Source organism: Hemitrygon akajei, chromosome 3, assembly GCF_048418815.1.
Source record: "Hemitrygon akajei chromosome 3, sHemAka1.3, whole genome shotgun sequence".
NCBI lineage: Eukaryota > Metazoa > Chordata > Chondrichthyes > Myliobatiformes > Dasyatidae > Hemitrygon > Hemitrygon akajei.
The window spans coordinates 173,200,158-173,222,754 of record NC_133126.1 but is presented as its reverse complement, the minus strand read 5'-3'; the positions used below and the strand labels follow the sequence as shown (position 1 = coordinate 173,222,754).

General features: G+C 40.2%; 1 protein-coding gene across 2 annotated transcripts in view; it reads right to left on the bottom strand.

Moving 5' to 3' along the window:
• anos1b (anosmin 1b) overlaps positions 1-22,597 on the bottom strand; it is a 139,101-nt gene that overhangs the window by 55,141 nt on the left and 61,363 nt on the right. For both annotated transcript variants that reach the window (XM_073041350.1, XM_073041351.1), the window contains exons 3-5: positions 19,280-19,342; positions 10,266-10,473; positions 538-722 (exon numbers count right to left, since the gene is read on the bottom strand). In XM_073041350.1, the coding sequence (XP_072897451.1) occupies positions 538-722; positions 10,266-10,473; positions 19,280-19,342 (456 nt within the window). The remainder of the gene's footprint in view (positions 1-537; positions 723-10,265; positions 10,474-19,279; positions 19,343-22,597) is intronic.

Here is a 22,597-nt window from a genome sequence, read left to right as displayed (position 1 = left end):
TTATTTAAAAAAGGAACCAAAACATCATTTAATTATTGGCTGCTAATTGTATTCAATTCTGCAAATCCAGTTCTGCTGCACTCTTTAATTCCATGTTGCTCGTTGTTCCTCTCTGCATCTTGCGGCGCATCAGGCGGCAACCTTGTCGTTTCTTTAGCACTTGTCTGCTGTTTCTTTAAGGGGCTCAACGCTCAATCCAGCATAGGTGGAAAGCATGCAAGGAGCCCGCCGTATTCAAACCCAAGACCACTCGCCTTGAAGCCTGTTGCGGATGCGACTACACCACTAATTGGTGTTCCTGTGTTGCTTGTACCTTGTTAGTTAGTTAGTGACACTGCACTTCTAGTCATGATAACAGAATTAACACTGACTTTGAAAATAAGATTAAGAATTCTCAGTTTCTTATATAGATGGTGGACAGAGAATCTAAAGTAAATTTTCTCATGTTTTTAATAAGCATTTGTATTGTTTATAACTATTTTAACAAATGACTTAGGCTATATAATTTGTGAACCATACGTCATATAATAAGCTTACATAGGCAACTGTTTCCCATTTGCTGGCGTCATCTTCGCTCGGATACATTCCTGAATTCCATCTTCTCTGCAGAATATAAAATACTGGTTCCATTGAAACATTAAACCTGGACATCCATGCAACTGACAGTTTTCCATTTTTGTCTTCCACAAAACTCAATTCTTTCCTGGGCTTTAAGGGGACGCCTGAAAAGCAAAGAAAGAACTTTACCAACATAGGTTCCTAGGAAGTTATACTTGGTATATGGGCACCAATGAAATGGATTTTGGATGCAGAATAGGATGCACAGATACTTTTCTAGCCTCTAGAGGCACTGTTTACTTCAAATGCAGTTCGTTTTGTATGAACATCACTTCCTATACGCAAGTTGTTTTTTTATATATTTTCCTGTAAGGGTTCATTTGGATTTCAATTCCAACACAGTGAGTGGAAAGACATCCATCTCCATTTTAACACTGTACAGTTCCTCTTTAGAGCTTAGGGTTGTACATGGAGATCTGAAAGTCAGGTCAGAATGTGGCACGTTGATTGCATCTTCGTGAAGCTCATACGAAACCATGATTAGCATAGCTTACAGCACAAGCTCACACTAGAGCTGAAGTGGCAAGAATAAGAGTGGTTTATGCTAAACACCAAGTTGAGATTAAAATGGAGAAAGCTTGTATCGACATGGAGAAAGCATGTATAAACATGTCAAGAGCACGTATAGACATGGAGAGAGCACGTATAGAGGATATATTGAATGTGCTCACGGAAGAGCATGAAGCTGAGGCTGCCTTAGCAGAGGCAAAGGTGTGTGAAGTAGCAGTTAACTTAGACAGTGGTGAGTCTATAACCAGAATCAGTCACGCTTTGCCATCACAAGAGTCAATGCAGCTTACTAAAAGATACCTTATACCGAAAGACATTTTAGCTTTAAAAAACAGTGCTCTAGCTCTACAAGGAGAGGCTGTCCACACCACCCAGCCAACATGCCTTTCACATAGTGACAGTCAAGGTCTACAGCAAAACAGACCCACAATGTCTCCTTCTGCAGTTTCATCACAGCAAAAACCTCAGTCAAAAGTTGCTACCAATATCAACCCTATTTGCATAGATATGGACAGACTGAGCTTCCATCTGCCCCAGGGCACACATTTGGCAAATCAGTCTCCACAATGCCCTCATTCAGGAGCTGAAGGTGCATTGGCTTTGGCTTGGTATCTGGCTCGTCAAGATCTAGTCATAGCAAGACTAAAAGTGTTCAACAACCAATATGCCAGTTTTCTGTTCTGGAAGTCAAGCTTTTGCAATGCTTGGAAGGACTAAGCCTCTAACCTAGCAAAGAGCTAGACTTTCTCTGTAAGTAGCTTGATGGGCTTGTCAGAACAACATGCAAGAGGGATAAGGTCAATTCACATTAATAATGCAGTTATGGCTTTGCAAATGCTGTATCAGAGTCTGGACATATACTATGGCTCTCCAGAGGCAATCAAAGGATTCCTCTTCAACAGACTCACACAAAGAACCGTAGAACCTACAGGAGCTTGCACATCTGTTGTTGGAACTGCAATCTGCAAAAAAACATTGGTTACATACTACTCGAACACTGCAAGAGGTATGAACACTTTAATGGAGAAACTACCGAACAACATGTAAGAACAGTGGATAACGAAGGGTTCAAGTATAAAACGAAGCATTGTGCCCACTATCCACCATTTTCATTCTTTGTAGAAATGCGAAACAACCCTAGTTTTATGTTCTCAACTTCCGGTAACACTTCATTCAAAGAGAGGTCTTTAGTAAAAGGATGGGAAATCCTTTTAGGATAGTTTGTATTCTATCACGGTGAATACAAACTGAAGTAGAAAACTCAACCACAAACTCTGATGGACAATGCCCGGTCCATAAGAAACATCATCCCTTAAGGAAATGCAGAGGATTCAGAGAAAAAATGCTCACAGACTACAGACCCTTTCTAAAGGAGCACTTAATATATTTCAAATGTTGTGCTTCAGCAGCACACCAGGCAAAAAACAGCGTAGCTATCATACACTGCACTGAGTGCAACAGTGACCAGCACATATCAACTCTTCATTCAGGGTCAACAGCTAGCTACTAGTGGTTCCAGCATCCTGCAGCAGAGCACAGCGGGGAGCCAGCTGAGCTTCCATCAGACATAGCTATTTTCTCATGCACAGAGGTATGCAGGAAAGGCTTCCAAGGCAAATCCTGCTCTAAAATATGTCTAGCCAACATCTACACAAAAGAACACCATGATCAAAAAATAAAAGTATACGTGATATTAGATGATCAGAGCAATGTGTCCTTCGCAAAATCAACATTCTTTGACACATTCAGTATTCAAAGTTCTGTTTCCCTGTACACTCTAAAGACACGTTCAGGAACATCAGAAATTGCCAAAGGAAGGGCCAATGGATTTGTCATGGAGTCAACAGGAGGGGAGATCTGCTTACTCTTGCCAACCCTCATTGAGTGCAACTGTGTTGCTATCAACAGGATGAAATCCCAACTCTCGAAGCTGTGTGCGTTCATTCCCATCTTAAGGACATGGCTGACAAGAGTTCCCCTCCTGACTCTTCAGCTGAGATTCTCCTGTTGCTTGGTGGAGATATCATCTGTGCACATAAGGTACGTGAACAGCACAATAGTCGGCACAGTGCACGTTATGCCCAACAACTAGATCTGGGGTGGGTCATGGGGGTGAAGGCTGCCTTGATGGTGCTCATCAGCTCATTGTCAGCACATTTAAGACTATTGTCCTGGTGAATGGGTGCACAAGCTATTTCAGAATCTGTGAGCGAAGAATATGTATGAAGGAGAAGAGTGTAGATAAGCAAACCAAGCACCCTGACATACTTACCTCTGTTCAACTAGATTTAGGCAAGCTAGTCCTCTGTCACTCAGAAGATGGTTATAAGCTGACACTGTCCATCAAAGATGATCTCTTCCTTCAAATCATGAAAAAGAGTTTAGGTAAGACAAGTCAAACAGTTAGCTAGTTTCACTTCCTTTTACTCACCCCAACTCCTACAAAATAACAGAGAGCAGGCCCTCAGTCTACTCAGGTCCCCCAGTCGCACATTAGAAGGAAACCAAAGAGGATAGATCATTACGCTGAGTTCATGGAGAGGCTCTTCAGGAACAATCATGCTGAGCTAGCATCTCCACCAGATCCCAACAAAAAAAAAGTATTTGTCCAACTTTGCTGTTTATCAACCCCAGAAAACTGCACAAATATGATTTGTCTTCGATTAAAGTGCACAGTTTAAAGGTGTATCACTGAACAATGTGCTCTTGTGGAATCCAGACCTCAATAACAGTGTGCTTGGAGTCCTCATGATTGAGATCTGAGTCTGTATCAATGATGGTTAACATCAAATAAACATTTCACAGCTTCCTCATGAGAGGTGATCATTGAGACTACTTCAGATTCTTATGGTTTCATGACCACCAACCGGGCAATGAGATTCTAGACTACCACATGAGACTGCATATATTTGGTAACTGCTGCTCGTCAGCTGTGGCAATCTATGTCCTTAAGAGGACAGCTATTGCGGAGGAGAAAGAATTCGGGACTGAAGCACAGAGCTATGTAGTAGAAAGGCATTTCTACATAGATAATGGTCTTAAATCATTTTCTAGTGCACAAGAAGCAATCAGCATGCTAAAAGAAGCGCAAGACATGTTAACACAGTCTAATCTCAGACTGCATTAGATCCCATACAACAGTGCTAAGGTCATGCAATGTTTATCATTTGAAGATCTAGCTAAAGGTCTACAGAATCTTGACCTTGGACAGAACCTCCCTCCTATGCATCGTAGTCTTGACCTTGGATGGGAATTCATTACCAACACCCTTATTTTTCATGTTGCTTATACCGAAAGACCCTTTGCATGCCATGGCATGCTATCAGCTATCAGTCTGTTTGACTTTCTTGGATTTGCTGCTCCAGTTAGTATCCAGGGATGCTTCATGTCAAGAGAGTTGACCTCAGACACTTGTCTGTGTCTCACTCCCTAAAGGGGAAACATGAGCAGTTGCTGCCATGGTGTTCTTCCCTTCAAAATGTTTAAAGGCTTGAAGATTTCAAGAACCTGCATAACAATTCCACTATCTACAATGCAGAGGTTCCTGAAGGTTGTTATAATCAGGGCTGGTAATGGGGACAAGCTCCCACTATCTATTAAATGCTTCCAATGGCGTACACCTCAAATAGCCTCTGACAACGAAGTCCAGCTCCTAGCCTTCACGTGTGGCTTATCTACTAAGCCTGGCAGAACCATCTCTATTGACAGGAGAAGAGGCAAAGGTGGGTTTCTGGTGTCTTAAAACCAGTCACTTCAGGCAGATGGGCTCTTTAGCCATGGTTGGCAGCATATCTAGCAGAAGGAAAATTCTGATCTCAAGCCTCTGCTGCCTTATGGCTATACCCACTCATGGGGAAGGCTTCGGGAGTAAACCCCATGGGAAAAATCTGGAGCTGGAGTCTCTAAGGCAGTCCTACATAGAGTTCAGTGTTGACTGGCAACTCCTGCGATGCTGCTGGTACCAAACTGTAATGGTCTCTGCCGTTCCTTTGGGTTCATCAGATGCGTGGAGTGGAGGAGCTTGCGGGCTTGACAGCTAGGATGCAATATCCATGATCAATTCTGACTGATAGAGGCCTCAGTCAGTGCAGAAGAGCCAAGAGACCCATGTTCCTGCTGATCTCAACCCCGCTGATTATGCCACAAGAGAGCTTTAAGCAAATCTGCTCACCCTCTCCTCATGGTTAACTGACTCAGATTTCTTACTGCTCCCCACCAGGAATATCATCAAGGCTGGTATTTTCAAAGTGAGAACGGTTAAAGACTGTTTTCAAGACCAGTCTCTGAGACTGTCCTTCTTTTGTCAAAGACTTAATGAAATGATTACTTAACTTTTGTTTCAATAGTTAAGTTTTATGGTTGCCAGGTGGGAGTATTCTGGCCTCTAGAGGTACAGTTCGTTTCATAAGCAATTTGTTTTGTATGATCATCACTTCTTATACATAAGCTGACTTTTTAATATCTGCATTGGTTAATTTAGATTTCAACTTGAAGTGCATGGTGGAAAGACATTCATCTCCATTCCCTTTTATGTGCCCTTGAATCAGTAATATCTTTTCACAAGTAAGAGCTCATTAAAAAACCCTTCGGCTTGGATGATGTTTGAGAAGATGTTTAATTCACTGTATTGCTTTGTATATATGCATTGCAAGGGCAGTGGATTTACTTTCTGTTTGCTGGTAGTACTACTGACCAGTGGATGAATTTCTAGGCAAATTGCATTCATGAAGATGATGTGATGATGATGATCTTTGCAACTTCCCTGACCACAGATTGAAGGATCGCAAATGTTGTTCAAAAAAAGTAATAGGAATAATCCAAGGAATTATAGACCAGTGAGTTTTACATAGGTGGGTAAACTAATGGAGAGTATTCTTAGGGACAGAATTTACAAGCATTTGGATAGGCTTAATCTGATTAGAGAGTTATCATGATTTATGAGGAGCATGAGCTTGACTGAGTTTTCAGAGGAGTTAACAAAACAAATTAATGAAGATATAGCAATGGATGTGATGTTTATGAATTTTAGTAAGGCGTTTGACAAGATTTCCCCAGGTAGCCTCATCCAGAAGGTCATGGAAACTTTGCTGCATGGGTTTGGAATTGGTTTGTCCACACAAAGTAGAGTGTTGTAGAAGAGGAAGATTATTCTGTCTGGAGGTCAGTGGCTAATGGTGTTCAGCAGGTATTTATTCTGGAATCCCTAGCCTTTGTCATTTTTATAAATGACTTGGATGAGGAAGTGGGAGTTTGGATTAGTAAGTTTGTAGATGACATGAAGGTTGGTGGTGATGTGGATAGTGTAGAAAATTGTCATGGGTTACAATGGGACATTGACAAGTTCCAGAGCTGGGTGGAGAAGAGGTAGATGGAGTTCAATCTAGAAAAGTATTATTATACTCTGAAGATTGAATTTGAAGGCAGAGTATAAAGTTAATGGTAGGATTCTTAGCAGAGTGGAGAAACAGAGGTCTAAGTTCATAGATCCCTCAAAGTTGTCGCACTAGTTGAAAGAAGTGTATGGTGATTTGGCCTTCATTAGTCAGGGGACTGAGTTTAAGTAATTTTGCAGCTCTATGGCTAGACCACACTTGGAGTATTGTTCTCAGTTCTGATTGCCTCATTGTAGGAAGGATGGGGAGGCTTAGAGAGGGTGCAGAGATTTTCCAGGATGTTGCCTGGGTGAGAGAACATGTCTTACAAGGAAAGGTTGTGTGAGCATGGGCTTTTCTCTTTGGAGTGAAGGACAATGAGAGGTGACTTGATATAGGTGTATGAGATTATGAGAAACATAGATAGAGTGAACAGTCAACACTTTTTTTTTTCCAGGGCTGCAATGGTCATCTATTTAAGGTGAGTGGAGTAATATTTAGGGATGTTATCATAAGCAGGTCACAGGCATGCACTTCTGGGTATGATGGTAGAAACTGATGCAATAGGGACATTTTAGAGACACACGGATGTAAGAAAAATGTAAGTAAAATATATTGGCTAGCACATGGATGTAAGAAAGATGGAGGATTATGGGCAGTGTAGAAAGAAAGGGTGAGATTGATCATGGAATAGGTTTTATGTAGGTCAGCATAACATTGTAGACTTAAAGGCCTGCACTGTTTTATATTCCATATCTGAAATTTGATGAGAAGAAGGGGAGAGGGGGGGAGAGGGGGGGAGAGGGGGGGAGAGGGGGGGGAGAGGGGGGGAGAGGGGGGGAGAGGGGGGGAGAGGGGGGGAGAGGGGGGGAGAGGGGGGGAGAGGGGGGGAGAGGGGGGGGAGAGGGGGGGAGAGGGGGGGAGAGAGGGGGAGAGAGGGGGATGGGGGGGAGAGGGGGGAGAGGGGGGAGAGGGGGGGAGAGGGGGGAGAGGGGAGGGGGAGAGGGGAGGGGGAGAGGGGAGGGGGAGAGGGGGAGGAGAGGGGGAGGAGAGGGGGAGGAGAGGGGGAGGAGAGGGGGGGAGGGGGGGGAGGGGGGGAGGGGGGGAGGGGGGAGAGGGGGGAGAGGGGGGAGAGAGGGGGGGGAGAGGGGGGAGAGAGGGGGGAGAGGGGGGAGAGGGGGGAGAGGGGGGGAGAGGGGGGAGAGGGGGGAGAGGGGGGGAGAGGGGGGGAGAGGGGGGGAGAGGGGGGGAGAGGGGGGGAGAGGGAGGAGAGGGGGGGAGAGGGGGGAGAGGGAGGAGAGGGGGGGAGAGGGGGGAGAGAGGGGGGGGAGAGGGGGGAGAGGGGGGAGAGGGGGGGAGAGGGGGGGAGAGGGGGGGAGAGGGGGGGGAGAGGGGGGAGAGGGAGGAGAGGGGAGGGGGAGAGGGGGAGGCAAGGGGCGAGGGGAGAAAAAAAATGGATTTTTAGGTACTTTTAGATACAAGGAAATTAAGGGATATGGAGTTAGATCAGTAAATGGTGCCGATATCCTGCTGAAGGGTCTTGGCCAGAAACACTGACTATTTATTCCTCTTCATTGATACTGAGCTGCTGATTTCATCCAGAATTTTGTGTGCGTTGCTCTGGAATTCCGGCATTTGAAACATCACTTCTGTTGTGGTAAAAGCTCAACCATGACCATATCAAATCATGGAGCAAACATGATTATTAAACTTTTATTTTTAATGATCTTCTATAAAATGGCACATATTCTCAGTCATAAATATTGGAGATTTGTTTTCTATATAACATATCAATGCAGTTAAGATACTGATTAATTATTAGTTAAGCTACTAGTATTGCACGCTCAAGTACCTGTTCTACTGCTAAGAAAGGAAAGGAGGTTACACAGTTAGGATGTGTGCATAGAAACTCTGCTGAGCCTTGTAAAAGAAAAATTACAGAAGATAGTTATTAAAGCAAACTGTATAATTCAGAAATTAGCTTGTTCATATATATATATATATATATATATATATATATATATATATATATGCTGTAGAAATTGGGTTAAGACTGTCAAAGGCTAATTTCCCCAAAGGGAGATTTTATCCGCTGAAGGCCATTATATAATTTCTGTAATAATGAGAGAACCATAAAACTCTGTGTGCAATATTATAGTGAGAGTGACACATATGATTTGCTATTCTAGACATTTAGGAGGTGTGAGGATATTTAAAAGGAGCTTGCACAAGCTCTTTCAGCAGAACATCAGAGGGCATGTTGCTTGCCATATGGTCTACCTCAAATGACCTGCTGGCTTTTATGGGACAGTGTCAAGGACAAATATGTGGGGCATATATCTGCATGTATTACAATGTTCTGGCAGAATTTCTCAGTTCCAAAGGAGAACAAGAAGGTTGAAAACTTGGCAGTGTATATCGGTGTATACCTGGGCCTCTATCATAAAATCATGGGCCATCTGCTCAGCTTACCTAACAGTAAGTTAATGCAAAGAAGATTTTGAGAGTCCTTTCCAAGTGTGAAATCTACCCAGTACTATGTATGATATAATAGTTGGGCTTAACACAGGACACTCTCCCTGTTGTTATGAGAAACTCAATATAAAATAAATTTGAAATTAGATGTGTCAATTATGAATGCTCCCTGGGAAATAAAATTAAAGTAGAAATTCTGAAAGCATTGTCACCACTTGAACCATTTTTAAGTGTGAACAGAGAATGGAATGGTTGTTGATGCCAAGCAAGGTGGTTTGAGTACCTCAGAAACTACTGATCTCCTGTGATTTTCATACACAACAGTCTCCAGAGTTTACAGAGAATGGTGCGAGAAACAAGGACATTCAGTAAGCAGCAGTTCTGTGGGTAAAAAGCCCTTGTTAATGAGAGAGGTCAGAGGAGAATGGCCAAACTGATTCAAGCTGACAGAAAGGTGACAGTAACTCAAACGACAACGCTTTATAATAGTGGTGTGCAGATGAGCATCTCTGAATGCACAGCACATCAAACCTTGAAGTGGATGAGCAAAAGACCACAAACAAACACTCAGCAGCCGCTTTATTAAGTTCAAGATGTACCTATTAAAGAGGCCAAAGAGTGTATTTTCTCTACGCTTTTCCTGAAAGTATTAAGAATCTAGGGGGAAATTAGACTTTTGCAGTTAGTTAGCCAACAGGAGAGACAGCTAATAACCTGAGTTTGTTATCTATACTATGCTTTAATAGCAGTCAAATAATCTTAACTATGCCCCTATTTTTCTGGTACAGTCACAGACAGATGATTAAAAAAAAATAAACTTTTGAGATGCATATCCAATGGAAGTGTGTGGTGAAATAGGGTCAAAGACTAATGAAACATTACAGCTACAGGCTAAGCGATTCATAAATCCTGCACCAATGGACTTGTGATGTGACCTGACTTACTTACACCATTTGCTCCTCACACTGTACCTCAGAATATAGTACACATCCTGCATTAAGATATTATAAACTTGTTCAAAAGATCAAATTCTCCAATTATTTTTATACTATGAGTCTAAATTTGAGTAATGTTTTGATTTCAATGTATTTGCATCTCTGCAAAAACAAATTTTATTCTACAATAAGTGAAGAGATATTTAAATATACTGTATACCCAGCACAGACACCTCCACATTCTTGAATGAAAGGTATTTAATTAATACTTTCAGAATGAAAAGCCCTCTAAATAAATAACAATTCAACAATGAACTAAGGGCATTACTTTATCTCAAAACTTCAATGACCTTACCTTTGAACATACTTGTTGGTGCTTGACATGTTTGACCACAACCATTTGAACAACACTTCCTGACACTTGGGCACTCAGTATCTTCACTGCAGCTTTGGATACATGCTGCAGCAAAGCCTGAAGCTTTCTGGGGTGCTGGACAGTTACCTTGTTTCACTGTTCGAATGGATTTCAAAAATTCACAGCTGGTCAAACATTCATGGTGTCTCTATAACACAGAAATGAGATGCTGAATTAGAAATAATTAGAAATAAATTAGAATTAGAAATAAAGTTCATTCAACACCAATTGCTTACTTATATTAGAAACAAAATACACAATTGTATTTCTCTCTCAGTGTATACGTTGTTAACTCAAGGAAATTCCAAAACAGAAAACAGCATCATTCAATGGCTTGTGGTAGATGTATGCACTCACATACTGGTGGACTAACAATGCAGAAGCAAACTTTAAGGTCTGCTTCAGAGGTACTTTAAAGGGATCTATCTGAGCTGACACGAGGGACATTGGGCACCAATTGGAAAGTTAAAAAGTTAAACCTCATTATAGATCTCCTTTGGGAATCAGAAGCTGCATCCTGGCCTAGCCATAACTCACTAACACCAAGTAAGACCTTGACGTCCTTCCACCCTCTCCCACAGCAATCCTGCCAATTGCTTCATCTGATCTCAAGATCCTGATGTCCCTCTGACTGACACTTTAAAACTCCACTCCTCAACTCTACTGACATCAATTCTTCAGCAACTTCAAAACAAGTGATAGAAAGTTTTTTGCACCTGCTAAATGTACTCTATTCTGTGCAAACCTTGACAACACAAACACCTACATCAGGATGCTGTTATCGACTGTAGCTCAGTATTTAATACAATTATTCCCACAATCCTGAATGAGAAGTTGCAGAACCTGGGCCTCTGTACCTCCCTCTACAACTCGATCCTCGACTTCCTAACTAGAACACCACAGTCTGTGCGGATTGGTGATAACATATCCTCCTCATTGACGATCAACACTCGCACACCTCCGGGGTGTGTGCTTAGCCCACTGCTCTGCTCGCAGTATACACATGACTGCGTGGCTAGGCATAGCTCAAATACCATCTATAAATTTGCTGACAATACAACCTTATTTGGTAGAATCTCAGGTGCTGATGAGAGGGCGTAGAGGAGTGAGATAAGCCAACTAGTGGAATGGTGCCGCAGCAACAACCTGGCATTCAACATCAGTAAGATGAAAGAGCTGGTTGCGGACTTCAGGAAAGGTAAGACGAAGGAACACATACCAATCCTCATAGAGGGATTAAGAGTGGAGAGACTGAACAGCTTCAAGTTCCTGGATGTCAAGATCTCTGAGGATCTAATCTGGTCCCAACATATTGATGTAGTCATAAGGAAGGCAAGACCATATAACCATATAACAATTACAGCACGGAAACAGGCCATTTCAGCCCTTCTAGTCCATGCCAAACGCTTACTCTCACCTAGTCCCACCGACCTGCACTCAGCCCATAACCCTCCATTCCTTTCCCGTCCATATACCTATCCAATTTTTTTTAAAAAATGACAATATCGAACCTGCCTCTACTACTTCTACTGGAAGCTTGTTCCACACAGCTACCACTCTCTGAGTAAAGAAATTCCCCCTCGTGTTACCCCTGAACTTTTGCCCCCTAACTCTCAACTCATGTCCTCTTGCTTGAATCTCCCCTACTCTCAATGGAAAAAGCCTATCCACGTCAACTCTATCTATCCCCCTCATAATTTTAAATACCTCTATCAAGTCCCCCCTCAACCTTCTACGCTCCAAAGAATAAAGACCTAACTTGTTCAACCTTTCTCTGTAACTTAGGTGCTGAAACCCAGGTAACATTCTAGTAAATCTTCTCTGTACTCTATTTTGTTGACATCTTTCCTATAATTTTGTGACCAGAACTGAACACAATACTCCAAATTTGGCCTCACCAATGCCTTGTACAATTTTAACATTACATTCCAACTCCTATACTCAATGCTCTGATTTATAAAGGCCAGCATACCAAAAGCTTTCTTCACCATCCTATCCACATGAGATTCCACCTACAGGGAACTATGCACCATTATTCCTAGATCACTCTGCTCTACTGCATTCCTCAATGCCCTACCATTTACCATGTATGTCCTATTTGGATTATTCCTACCAAAATGTAGCACCTCACACTTATCAGCATTAAACTCCATTTGCCATCATTCAGCCCACTCTTCTAACTGGCCTAAATCTCTCTGTAAGCTTTGAAAACCTACTTCATTATCCACAACGCCACCTATCTTAGTATCATCTGCATACTTACTAATCCAAGTTACCACCCCATCATCCAGATTATTAATGTATATGATAAACAACAATGGACCCAGTACAGATCCCTGAGGCACACCACTAGTCACCGGCCTCCAACCTGACAAACAGTTATCCACCATTACTCTCTGGCATCTCCCATCCAGCCACTGTTGAATCCATTTTACTACTTCAATATTAATACCTAACGATTGAACTTACCTAACTAACCTTCTGTGTGGAACCTTGTCAAAGGCCTTACTGAAGTCCATATAGACAACATCCACTGCTTTACCCTTGTCAACTTTCCTAGTAACCTCTTCATAAACTTCAATAAGATTTGTCAAACATGACCTTCCATGCACAAATCGATGTTGACTGTTCCTAATCAGATCCTGTCTATCCAGATAATTATACATACCATCTCTTAGAATATTTTCCATTAATTTACCCACCACTGACATCAAACTTACAGGCCAATAATTGCTAAGACAGCAGCTATACTTTATAAGGAATTTGAAGAGATTTGGTATGTCAACAAATACACACACAAAAACTTCTATAGTTGTACTGTGGAGAGCATTCTGACAGGCTGCATCACTGTCTGGTATGGAGGGGCTACTGCACAGGACCAAAAGAAGCTGCAGAAGATAGTAAATCTAGTCAGCTTCATCTTGGGCACTAGCCTACAAAGTACCCAGGACATCTTCAGAGAGAGGTGTCTCAGAAAGGCAGCGTCCATCAGTAAGGACCTCCAGCACCCAGGGCATTCCCTTTTCTCACTGTTACCATCGGGAAGGAGGTACAGAAGCCTGAAGGCACACACTCAGCTTTTTCCCCTCTGCCATCTGATTCTTTGAAGCTTTGGACACTACCTCATTTTTTTGATATACAAATATCTAGTTTTGCACATTTAAAAAAATCTATTCAATATACATAATTGATTTACTTGTTCATTTATTATGTTTTATTTTATTTATTATTATTTTTTCTCTTTCTGCTGGATTATGTATTGCATTGAACTGCTGCTGCTAAGATAACAATTCTCACATCACATGCAGGTGATAATAAACCTGATTCTGATTCTGAAATATTTGCTGACCTACCACACACACACACGTTTACTGCATCTTCATGATGCTGAAAGATTTCTAGGATAGTAACTTCTATATAATCAATTTCTATTCTATAAACTATCAAGATATTCTTTGCAGATGCTCAAGAGCAGGGGTTTCCTAATGAGTCTGTGTGGGGAGTATTTAAAAACAGTAACATACTTCAAGTATTCTTTGTCCAAATTTCTCCAACTAGCTGGAAATGCATCACAATTCTACACAATGTTGGAACTAAATTTAATACTTAACAAGAATAGAAAAACTAAAGGAGCAGATTACAATATTTTTGCAAATACACGAGAGCCCAGTGCCATTCAGTAAGAATAACTAGCTTTACTTTGTTCTGGCTTGTGGAGCAACTGCTGAAAGACAAGTGAAAGTTTATGTTATTCAGGTTGCAAATTCCATAAAATATGTGAATACAAACTGAATGGTTAGCAATAGAGGAGCTGGTACCAAGCAGTAATTGAGAACAATGAAAGGAGTAGGCTCGGGGATAAAGCTTCTTTTTGAAGGACAGAAGGAGAAATGGAGAAATACAGTACAACATGATAACAGTGATTTTTGTCTGTTAGCACTATGCATCCTCTCAGTGTAATTCTTGGGTAACTGTAAAGACACCAGAACAAGAAACACATTTTAAATGTTCTATCATCAATTAACCACTATTGTATATTTCAAATGTGCAACTTTTACTCTGCTTTAGTGCATATGATTACTGCATAATAACTGCTGGGCTTCACAAGTAAACCCAGGTGATGCAATGGTTGGATTGCTACTGTCCATCTCGTCTTGGTCAAGATGTGATAATGTTAGCTGGAGATTTTCTTTCAGTGCAGTGAAAGATCCCTAACATTCAGATGTGCCTACAACCAGAAAATCTTTGCAAGTTTACAATATGCTGCCATTTTAAATTGCTGGTAGGTATGGTTTCATTCTGCTCGAGCAATGTGGTAGCTACCCTGAACGGCTTTGTGAATTTTCAAAAGCATGATGAATCATCAGGGCACAGATACACTAAACAAAGGGATAATGGCAGAAATACATTTAAATGATTGCCACGTAGGAAACTGATAAAAGATAGCTTGCGTGTGTTGGAAGAGGATTTTTCTAATCCACTGCTAAACAAAACACAGTTTTGGCCAGGAGGGTTTAAATTGGTGAGGTAGAACTTCAAAGAGAGCGAAGTGTAATACAAACAAAGTTACAGCCAATTTAAGGTGGGTGATTGAGGTAAGCTAAATTGAAAGGTGAGCACCTGTGTTAATAAGTTAAATGGAACAACCTGAGTTCAAAGCGACTAAAAGTGAAGTAATTACACAAAACAGCACCTGAGTAAAGTTAAACGATAAAAGGAAGCAAACAGGAAGAATGTAAAAAGAAAAAGACATCAATCCCAAATCAAAGAGGAATATCAAGAGTGTTGAAGACTGCTATATAATCCTTTAAAGTCTAAAAGCCCTTCTCAGGACATTAAGGAACAAAATCTGTCACTCATATCTGGTGTAGCCTAAAAATGACACTAGAGCCAGAGCAATGTGACTGACTCTTGAATGTCCTGGTAAACCATTCAGTTGTATTTAGTGAAAGGATATGAGACAAGTGGGGAGGGTGGAACGGGCAGGAAGGAGCAGGGAAAGAGAATGAGAAGGGGAGAGATAAGAGGAACGAGAAGAAGGGGAAAGTGAGAGTGGTTCCCAAGATTATAAAGAAATAAATGAAGCGATCTAGAAGACACCTCAACCTTAAACAGAGTTGGTAGGCTATAGAATTCCAGCAAATGTTATAGAGGTGAAGGCTTAGAAATATTTTCAGAAATAATTGTATCATTGAAGTTGAGCGGGGAGTGAATGACTTCACATCTCTCTGTTGATGTACTAATAGAGAGAAATTATCATCTTCATCTTCTGATAACTTAAGTAAACACATTCACTTCAATTTGAACCAATTAGTGAATAACAGAAAGAAACTTGGATTTCCTATGAAGCAGTTGATACTGGTAGCTTAAAGACGAGAAACTAAATTTTTAAAAATTGGAAATAAAATCACAAAGGTGTATCAAACATGCAGCAGCACTTTTGCTTTTTTAAAAATTTAATGTCCCTTGGAATTTGAAGCCCAGTATGGATGCTGTGATTAAATATCGCCACCAGGAGATGTACCTGGGCTAAGAGAGCAAAACTTCAGTGAATGGTGGAGCCTGGCTGATGACCCTGTAGCAGACTTTAAGGGCACTGTTGGAGGTGTGGCAGATATGTAATGCCAAGCAGTAAACATCTTCCTGTAAATTTTATTGAACATAGAACAATTCACAATGTTTGTGTTGACCATATTGCTAATTTAAACTAATATCTGCATATGGCCCATATCCCTCATCCTCTGCCTGTTGAGGTGCTTCTGTAAATGTCTCCTAAGTGTTGCTGTTGCATCTGCTTTCACCACCTTCCTGGCAGCACATTTCAGGCAACCCTGTGTAAAAAAATCTTGCCTGGCAAACCTCCTTTAAACTCCCCCTCCCCCACCTTAAATCTATGTCCTCCTGTACTTGAAACCTGGACAAAATGATTTCGACCATCTATCCTATCTATGCTTCTCATAATTTACCCCTCAGCCTCTGACACTCCAAAGAAATGGTGTTTCTTTTTTACCATTCAACACAGTGAGTGACATTGTATGTCCGAACAAGCTTGTAGATTGATCTTCTGTTTTATACTTTTCTGACCTTGTGGAAACCAACATTGCCATGCATACCCTCCCTCCACACAAAACAAAACTCTTATTGACTGCAGTTTGAAAACCTATGAATGAAGACATTCAAAGAACCTACTGTCTAGCAAATCAACAGATTAATGAGATGTCCAACGTGACCTTCACCACCCCAGTATAGGTAAATAGTTATTTTAAGTTTAGCATGTTGCATAGTGACCTACAGTTGACCATTCTTCTCAAATGTTTCTGACCTGGCTCTGACACAAGGATATGTGTTGTTCTCATTGTAAACATTGTATTTGAGTTAAATGCAAAGTACCTTCAGAATACAAAACCGTCAATAGACACGAGAAACGTTTGTACACATTCAGCTTAATTCCAATTACTGGTTGCCAAGAATCCAGAATTCCAGCAACGTGCTTAAACAGCTGTAAATTCCTCATACATGCACAATTAAATGGCATTCATTATCAAAAACATAAAAGGAAGATTGTCTAGAATTTGTAACAGTTTCCTGTAAGTCCACAGCATAGTCAACAGGGTAATCAGGCATTAGAAGTAACCCTCATTTAATAAATGCTGGACAAGATATTTTTCCACACTGCCCCAAATTTAACCTAACCTATAAAGTGGTTTTGCATATAGTGGGAAACTTTGATGACCTTATGTCTAACTATTCTGAAAGCTCTAGGGTGGGGCATTCAAACTCATCAGATGAATTTCCCATGTTCCTTTTCCACTCACTGGTGCTCTGGTTTCATGGACCCTTTCTTCTCACTGGGGACTTTGTTCCCATATTTCATTTCTAGTCACCAAGATCTCGCATTTCATTCACTGGGGTTCTCGTGACTCCTAACCTCTTTCCAACATTGATTCTGTGGGTTTTTTATGAACTAGGCCTCAAGTAAAGGAATAAATGCTCCAATGGGCTTCTGTCAATTTGTGCTTCCAAGTGAAGATTATAGGAATTTAGATGCAATAGCATCTTATTTAAGAAGATAATTAAAACACTAATATTAATAAAGATAAAGATTGATTTTATTTGTTACATGTACATCGAAGCATACAGTAAAATGTGTCATTTGCATCAAATCAAATCAGCAAGGATTGTGCTGGGTGGCCTGCAAGAGTTGCTATGCTTCCAGCGCTAACGTAGCATGCTCATAATTCACTAGCTCTAACCATACATCCTTGGAATGTGGGAGGAAGCTGGAGCACGAGGAGGAAACCCACTTGATCATGAAGAGAACATACAAACTCCTGATAGACTGTGGTGAGAATCGAACCCCAATCTTATGGTTGGCACTGTAAAGTGACACGCTAACCGCTATGGTACTGTGCCATATCAGATGAATATATAGGACAGGTACACTTTGTATGTGGCCCTCAGCTTTATTCCAACCAGAGTGTACTGATATTCCAGACTTCTGCATGCTAATCCTATGTTCTCTATGGAATCATTGTTTAGATATTAGCATGACCTGGTCCAATATCAAACTGGTCACCTATCTCTCACACCTCCTCCTTCTCCTGTAGCTGCAGTAAGGCAGGGGATAACATGGGGTACTGACAGAAGAGAGTGCAGGCACTGTAAAATCTTAAGCCGAACAAAACCTTTGAGAGCTGGATTCGGCTTTGAACAGCCTTCTCTGAGCATGGAAATTCAGTAAGGCAAGAGTCAAGATGAAAAGATGACAGTGACCATACACAAACATAGTGGAGTCATCCAGGATGAACATGACCCTTGAAAGCCTAGCAACACACATAAGATGCTGGAGGAACTCAGCAGGCCAGGCAGCATCTATGGAAAAAAGTAGAGTTGACACCTTCTTTGTATAGTCTTTGTGTTTAAGCCTGGAAACCAAAGTCACTAAGCATGCCAAGACAAAGTAAAGATGCAAATGAAAGATTCTAGGGCAGAATTTACTATCCAACAGTTATCTTACCAATTTTCAAGTATTATTGGCCTATAACACAGACTTAATTAGTTATTAACACTTGAAATATGTATTATGCTTGGTATTTAAATATGCAAATGATGGGATTCAGATATGCACAAAGTTTTGGTTGGATCAATAACCTCACGGACATTTATTTATTGATGTACAGTGGGGAATAGGCCCTATATCTGTATATAACCGGTCAATTCCTGTATAAAAATGGCATTTCTTTGTTCAAACTTCAGAATAGTTTGGTGACAGGGGCTAGGTGTTCTCCTTGTGCACAAATAAATAATGTGTGATGGAGGAACAAGTGCAAGTTTTCAGAGTTCACTTAATTGGCAACAGCACCACCATAATCATGCTCTCATCCTTGTTCGTCAGAAACTACCTTTCACTAGGCTGGCTCCTTTATTGTCTTTCCATGTATATGCTTTGATGCCCATCTTTCTTTCCCCACTCTACTCCATCACTCTCTATGCTGCTTGGTCCATTTTCATCTATTCCTATTCTCCACTCCATCTTTCATCCCCTCAATTCTCCCTTCTCTATCGTACACATCAACTATTCCTCTGCTATCCTTTTGACTCTCACTTTAGTCCAATATTGACCCCAATAAGTTGTAGCTAGCATATCAAGCCATCTTTGTCAAGGCAATATGTAATGTTCCTTTCCAGTTCTTCTTGTTGACAAGATAAACCTACCTACCACTGCTTTTCTAATGGGTATAGCTCATTAGTGAACTGACTGTGGTCTTGATTTTCTGTTTCCAGAGCCACAGGAGGCCAAAGAATATAAAATAAAATAGCATTAAATGTTTTGTTTTTATTTCCTACTTGTAATGAACTCAAATGAACACAGGCTTAGTTGTCATGGGAATGGTCCATTCCTTCTTCAGAGCAAACAGAATTCTTTCAACATTCTCCACTAAAATTTTTCCTACCTCACACTGTTGACGGCATTGGGTTTTCTTCGTATCCCACAACTCCTTGCAAGGTTGCAGACACTGTAATAAAGGGAAAAAATAGTCCTTAGCTCATTAGTTTTACCACAATGAGACAGACCCACTCCCTCCCAAACCATACAGCATCTTTTTCTTTTGTTTCTTACCCAATTCATATCATTATTTTTATTGCAACATTAGTATACAATACAGAATATCCCAGATGGTACTGTAGCCCTTTTAATCATCAAGCTGGACACAAATATACTTATGAAAATACAGTACATATGCAGTTACTTGACCCAAGCAATCGATGCTGAAGTTATACAACACGTTCATTAATTCAAAGGTAAAAAATAATTCTGATCACAAACAAAATACCTAGCCTATATAAAATTCTTCATGCAAGTCATGCCAATCAAATGAAAGATGCTGATGAACGAATCAAGAACCTAATATCTGCAAGCAGCCATAAGTGAGTCTTACAACTTTTGCTGAAACCATCAGCAAGCTCGCCTTTTCTATTCTCCATTGTTTAAATATTTCTATCAACCTCACTTTCTGCAGTTTCAAAGTGGGTTAAAGCAAGTGGTTTGAGATTTGAAATGTAATATTTAAAGTATGTTTTGAGGAACTGAATGACAAACTTGTGTGGTGCAAATAACCATTTAGACTAATTATTCAAAGTTGTATAAAATGGACATCTGTTTTGCATTATCAAAGCAGACCATGTGTCACATATCTAGACCTTATATGAACCAGATCATCTGAGGGCCCTAAATTAAGCTGTCTATCAGAAGAAAATGAAATTTAATGATATTGCCATTTAAACATTTTAAAATTTTAAACATTCTCTTTTATGCCTCTGTACTGAACAAGATGGTAAGTCTAACACTATTCTTCCAATGATGTTAAATTTTAAATGGATACCTTACATTCACTTGTATTGACTAATTTACAATATCAATGATATTGTATTGTTTGGAATTACTGCAAGTTTACCAAAAGTTTTCCATTATTTATGCATTTGATACAAATCTTGTGCATAAATTATTTAATGTTTAATATTTTATATTTATTCAATGAAGAGAAAACAATAACATTGTTTTTGATGTATCAGTGATAACTTTATACAGAACACAGACATGAAGTCTGTTCAATCATTTAACAGAACTGTTAATACATATTCACTTTGTCTTCATGTAGGTTTTATCAAGTAGAGGATGTTGGCACCAGAGAGGTGTAAAAAATTAAACACACTATCCTGATCACTCCAGACTTGCAAGCACCAACAAAGGACTGACGCATTTGGAAAATTAAGCAGTGTCAAAACATTGAAAAAAAGGAAAAGAAATTCAGTTGTTTCATGATGGCTTCTTCTGATTTGGCCCTGGAAATTTTCAGGTAACTGTCAGTGCTCAGACTTTGTTCGACAACAATAATTAACCCTCAATTGACCTCCAGATGTCATACACAAGCATCAGTAAAATTATTTTGCCTCAAAGGAACAGATCACGTCAACTGTGACTACAGCGCCTTGGCGTAATAAATTGTGTGCATTATATAATGTAACACCTTTCATTAAAGAGCATTTGTTATTGAAATGTTCATGACTAATTCCAAAAAACATGTGCACAACATACTAAAATCTTGAATCTAATACATTTCCCCGATCCTACAAACATGTTTGCAAGCATGCAAAAAGATAAATGAATCAGTTTATTTCCTCCTGTTTCTTAAACTTCGATGACTTGCTTCTCCCATTTGGGAAAAGGACCCTTAATGTTTCAAAATATGAATTTCAGCCTTATAAAGGAAAAAAAAAACTGGAAAACATTAGGAAAGCAGAGATTAAAATATGGTTATTAAATGATTTGTTAAAGTTTTTAGTTTAGCACTCTTCTGGAGTGTCCATGAAAGTGATGCCATGGCGCAGAAATAACTACAGCTCACCTGAAACCACCAAAAGGTGAATCAACCTTAGTAACTGTAAGAATGCCCTGAATTTGAAGAATAATACTCCAAAGACACAAAAAGCTGGTGTAATGCTTCTCATGCGGAACTACTTCGGCAAAATTCTCCTTTAGGAATTGAAGATGGATTATGAGGTACATTGTTTTCTGTAATTCTATCAAGCCCATGATGTTTTTTTAAAATCTGCTCATTCCACATATAAAATATGGCTTCATCTCCAATCTTCTTCATGTTATTCATACATTTTTGGTTGGTAAGTTATTTCTAACCTATTTCTTGGCTGTTAATAGTGCAGGTCTTCTCTTCTAGCACACAAGTTTTACATCTTTATGTTATTTTCCTTTTTATTAATACCCCCATTCAGCAAAGATGAAGGGCAGTGGAACTTCTCCACAACCACTGTGATACACTGGTTTAGCTGAGCTCAACTTGTGTAATGCTTCAGCCAACTTTACTATCAACAAATAAGTATCATGATTCGATCAAAGTTTAAACCCACAATCTTTTCACTCTCTGGCAGATAGCATGCCACATGGGTTCTTTTATAAATTTAAAGCCAAGAAAATCTCTATCTCAGAATTTTTCCTTTGAATAAGCCATTTCTTAGAAGGATGTTAAATATACATGACTGATTTAGAATTTGTTCAGATTTGAAAATGTGTTTGAAATAGTAAATTGATACAATTAAATAAAGCTTTAGATATAAAGTCATAAGAGCAGAATTAGACCATTTGGCCTATCGACTCTGCTCCACTATTCAATCATGGCTGATCCTTTTCTCCCCTCCTCAGCTCCACACCCAAGCCTTCTCACGTAACCATAGAACTATAGAACCAAAGAACCATAGAACACTACAGTACAGTACAGGCCCTTCAGCCCTCCATGTTGTGCCGACCCATATAATCCTTAAAAAAGAGTACTAAACCCACACAACCCCATAACCTTCCATTTTGCTTTCATTCATGTGCCTGTCCAAGAGGCTCTTAAATACCCCTAATGTTTTAGCCTCCACCACCATCCCTGGCAAGTCATTCCAGGCACTCACAACCCTCTGTGTAAAAAACTTACCCCTGATGTCTCCCCTAAACTTCCCTCAATTAATTTTGTACATATGCCCTCTGGTGTTTGCTATTGGTGCCCTGGGAAACAGGTACTGACTATCCACCCTATCTATGACTCTCATAATCTTGTAGAATTCTATCAAGTCCCCTCTCATTCTTCTATACTCCAAACAGAAAAGTCCCAGCTCTGCTAACCTTGCTTCATATGACTTGTTCTCCAAACCAGGCAACATTCTGGTAAATCTCCTCTGCACCCTCTCCATAACTTCTACATCCTTCCCAT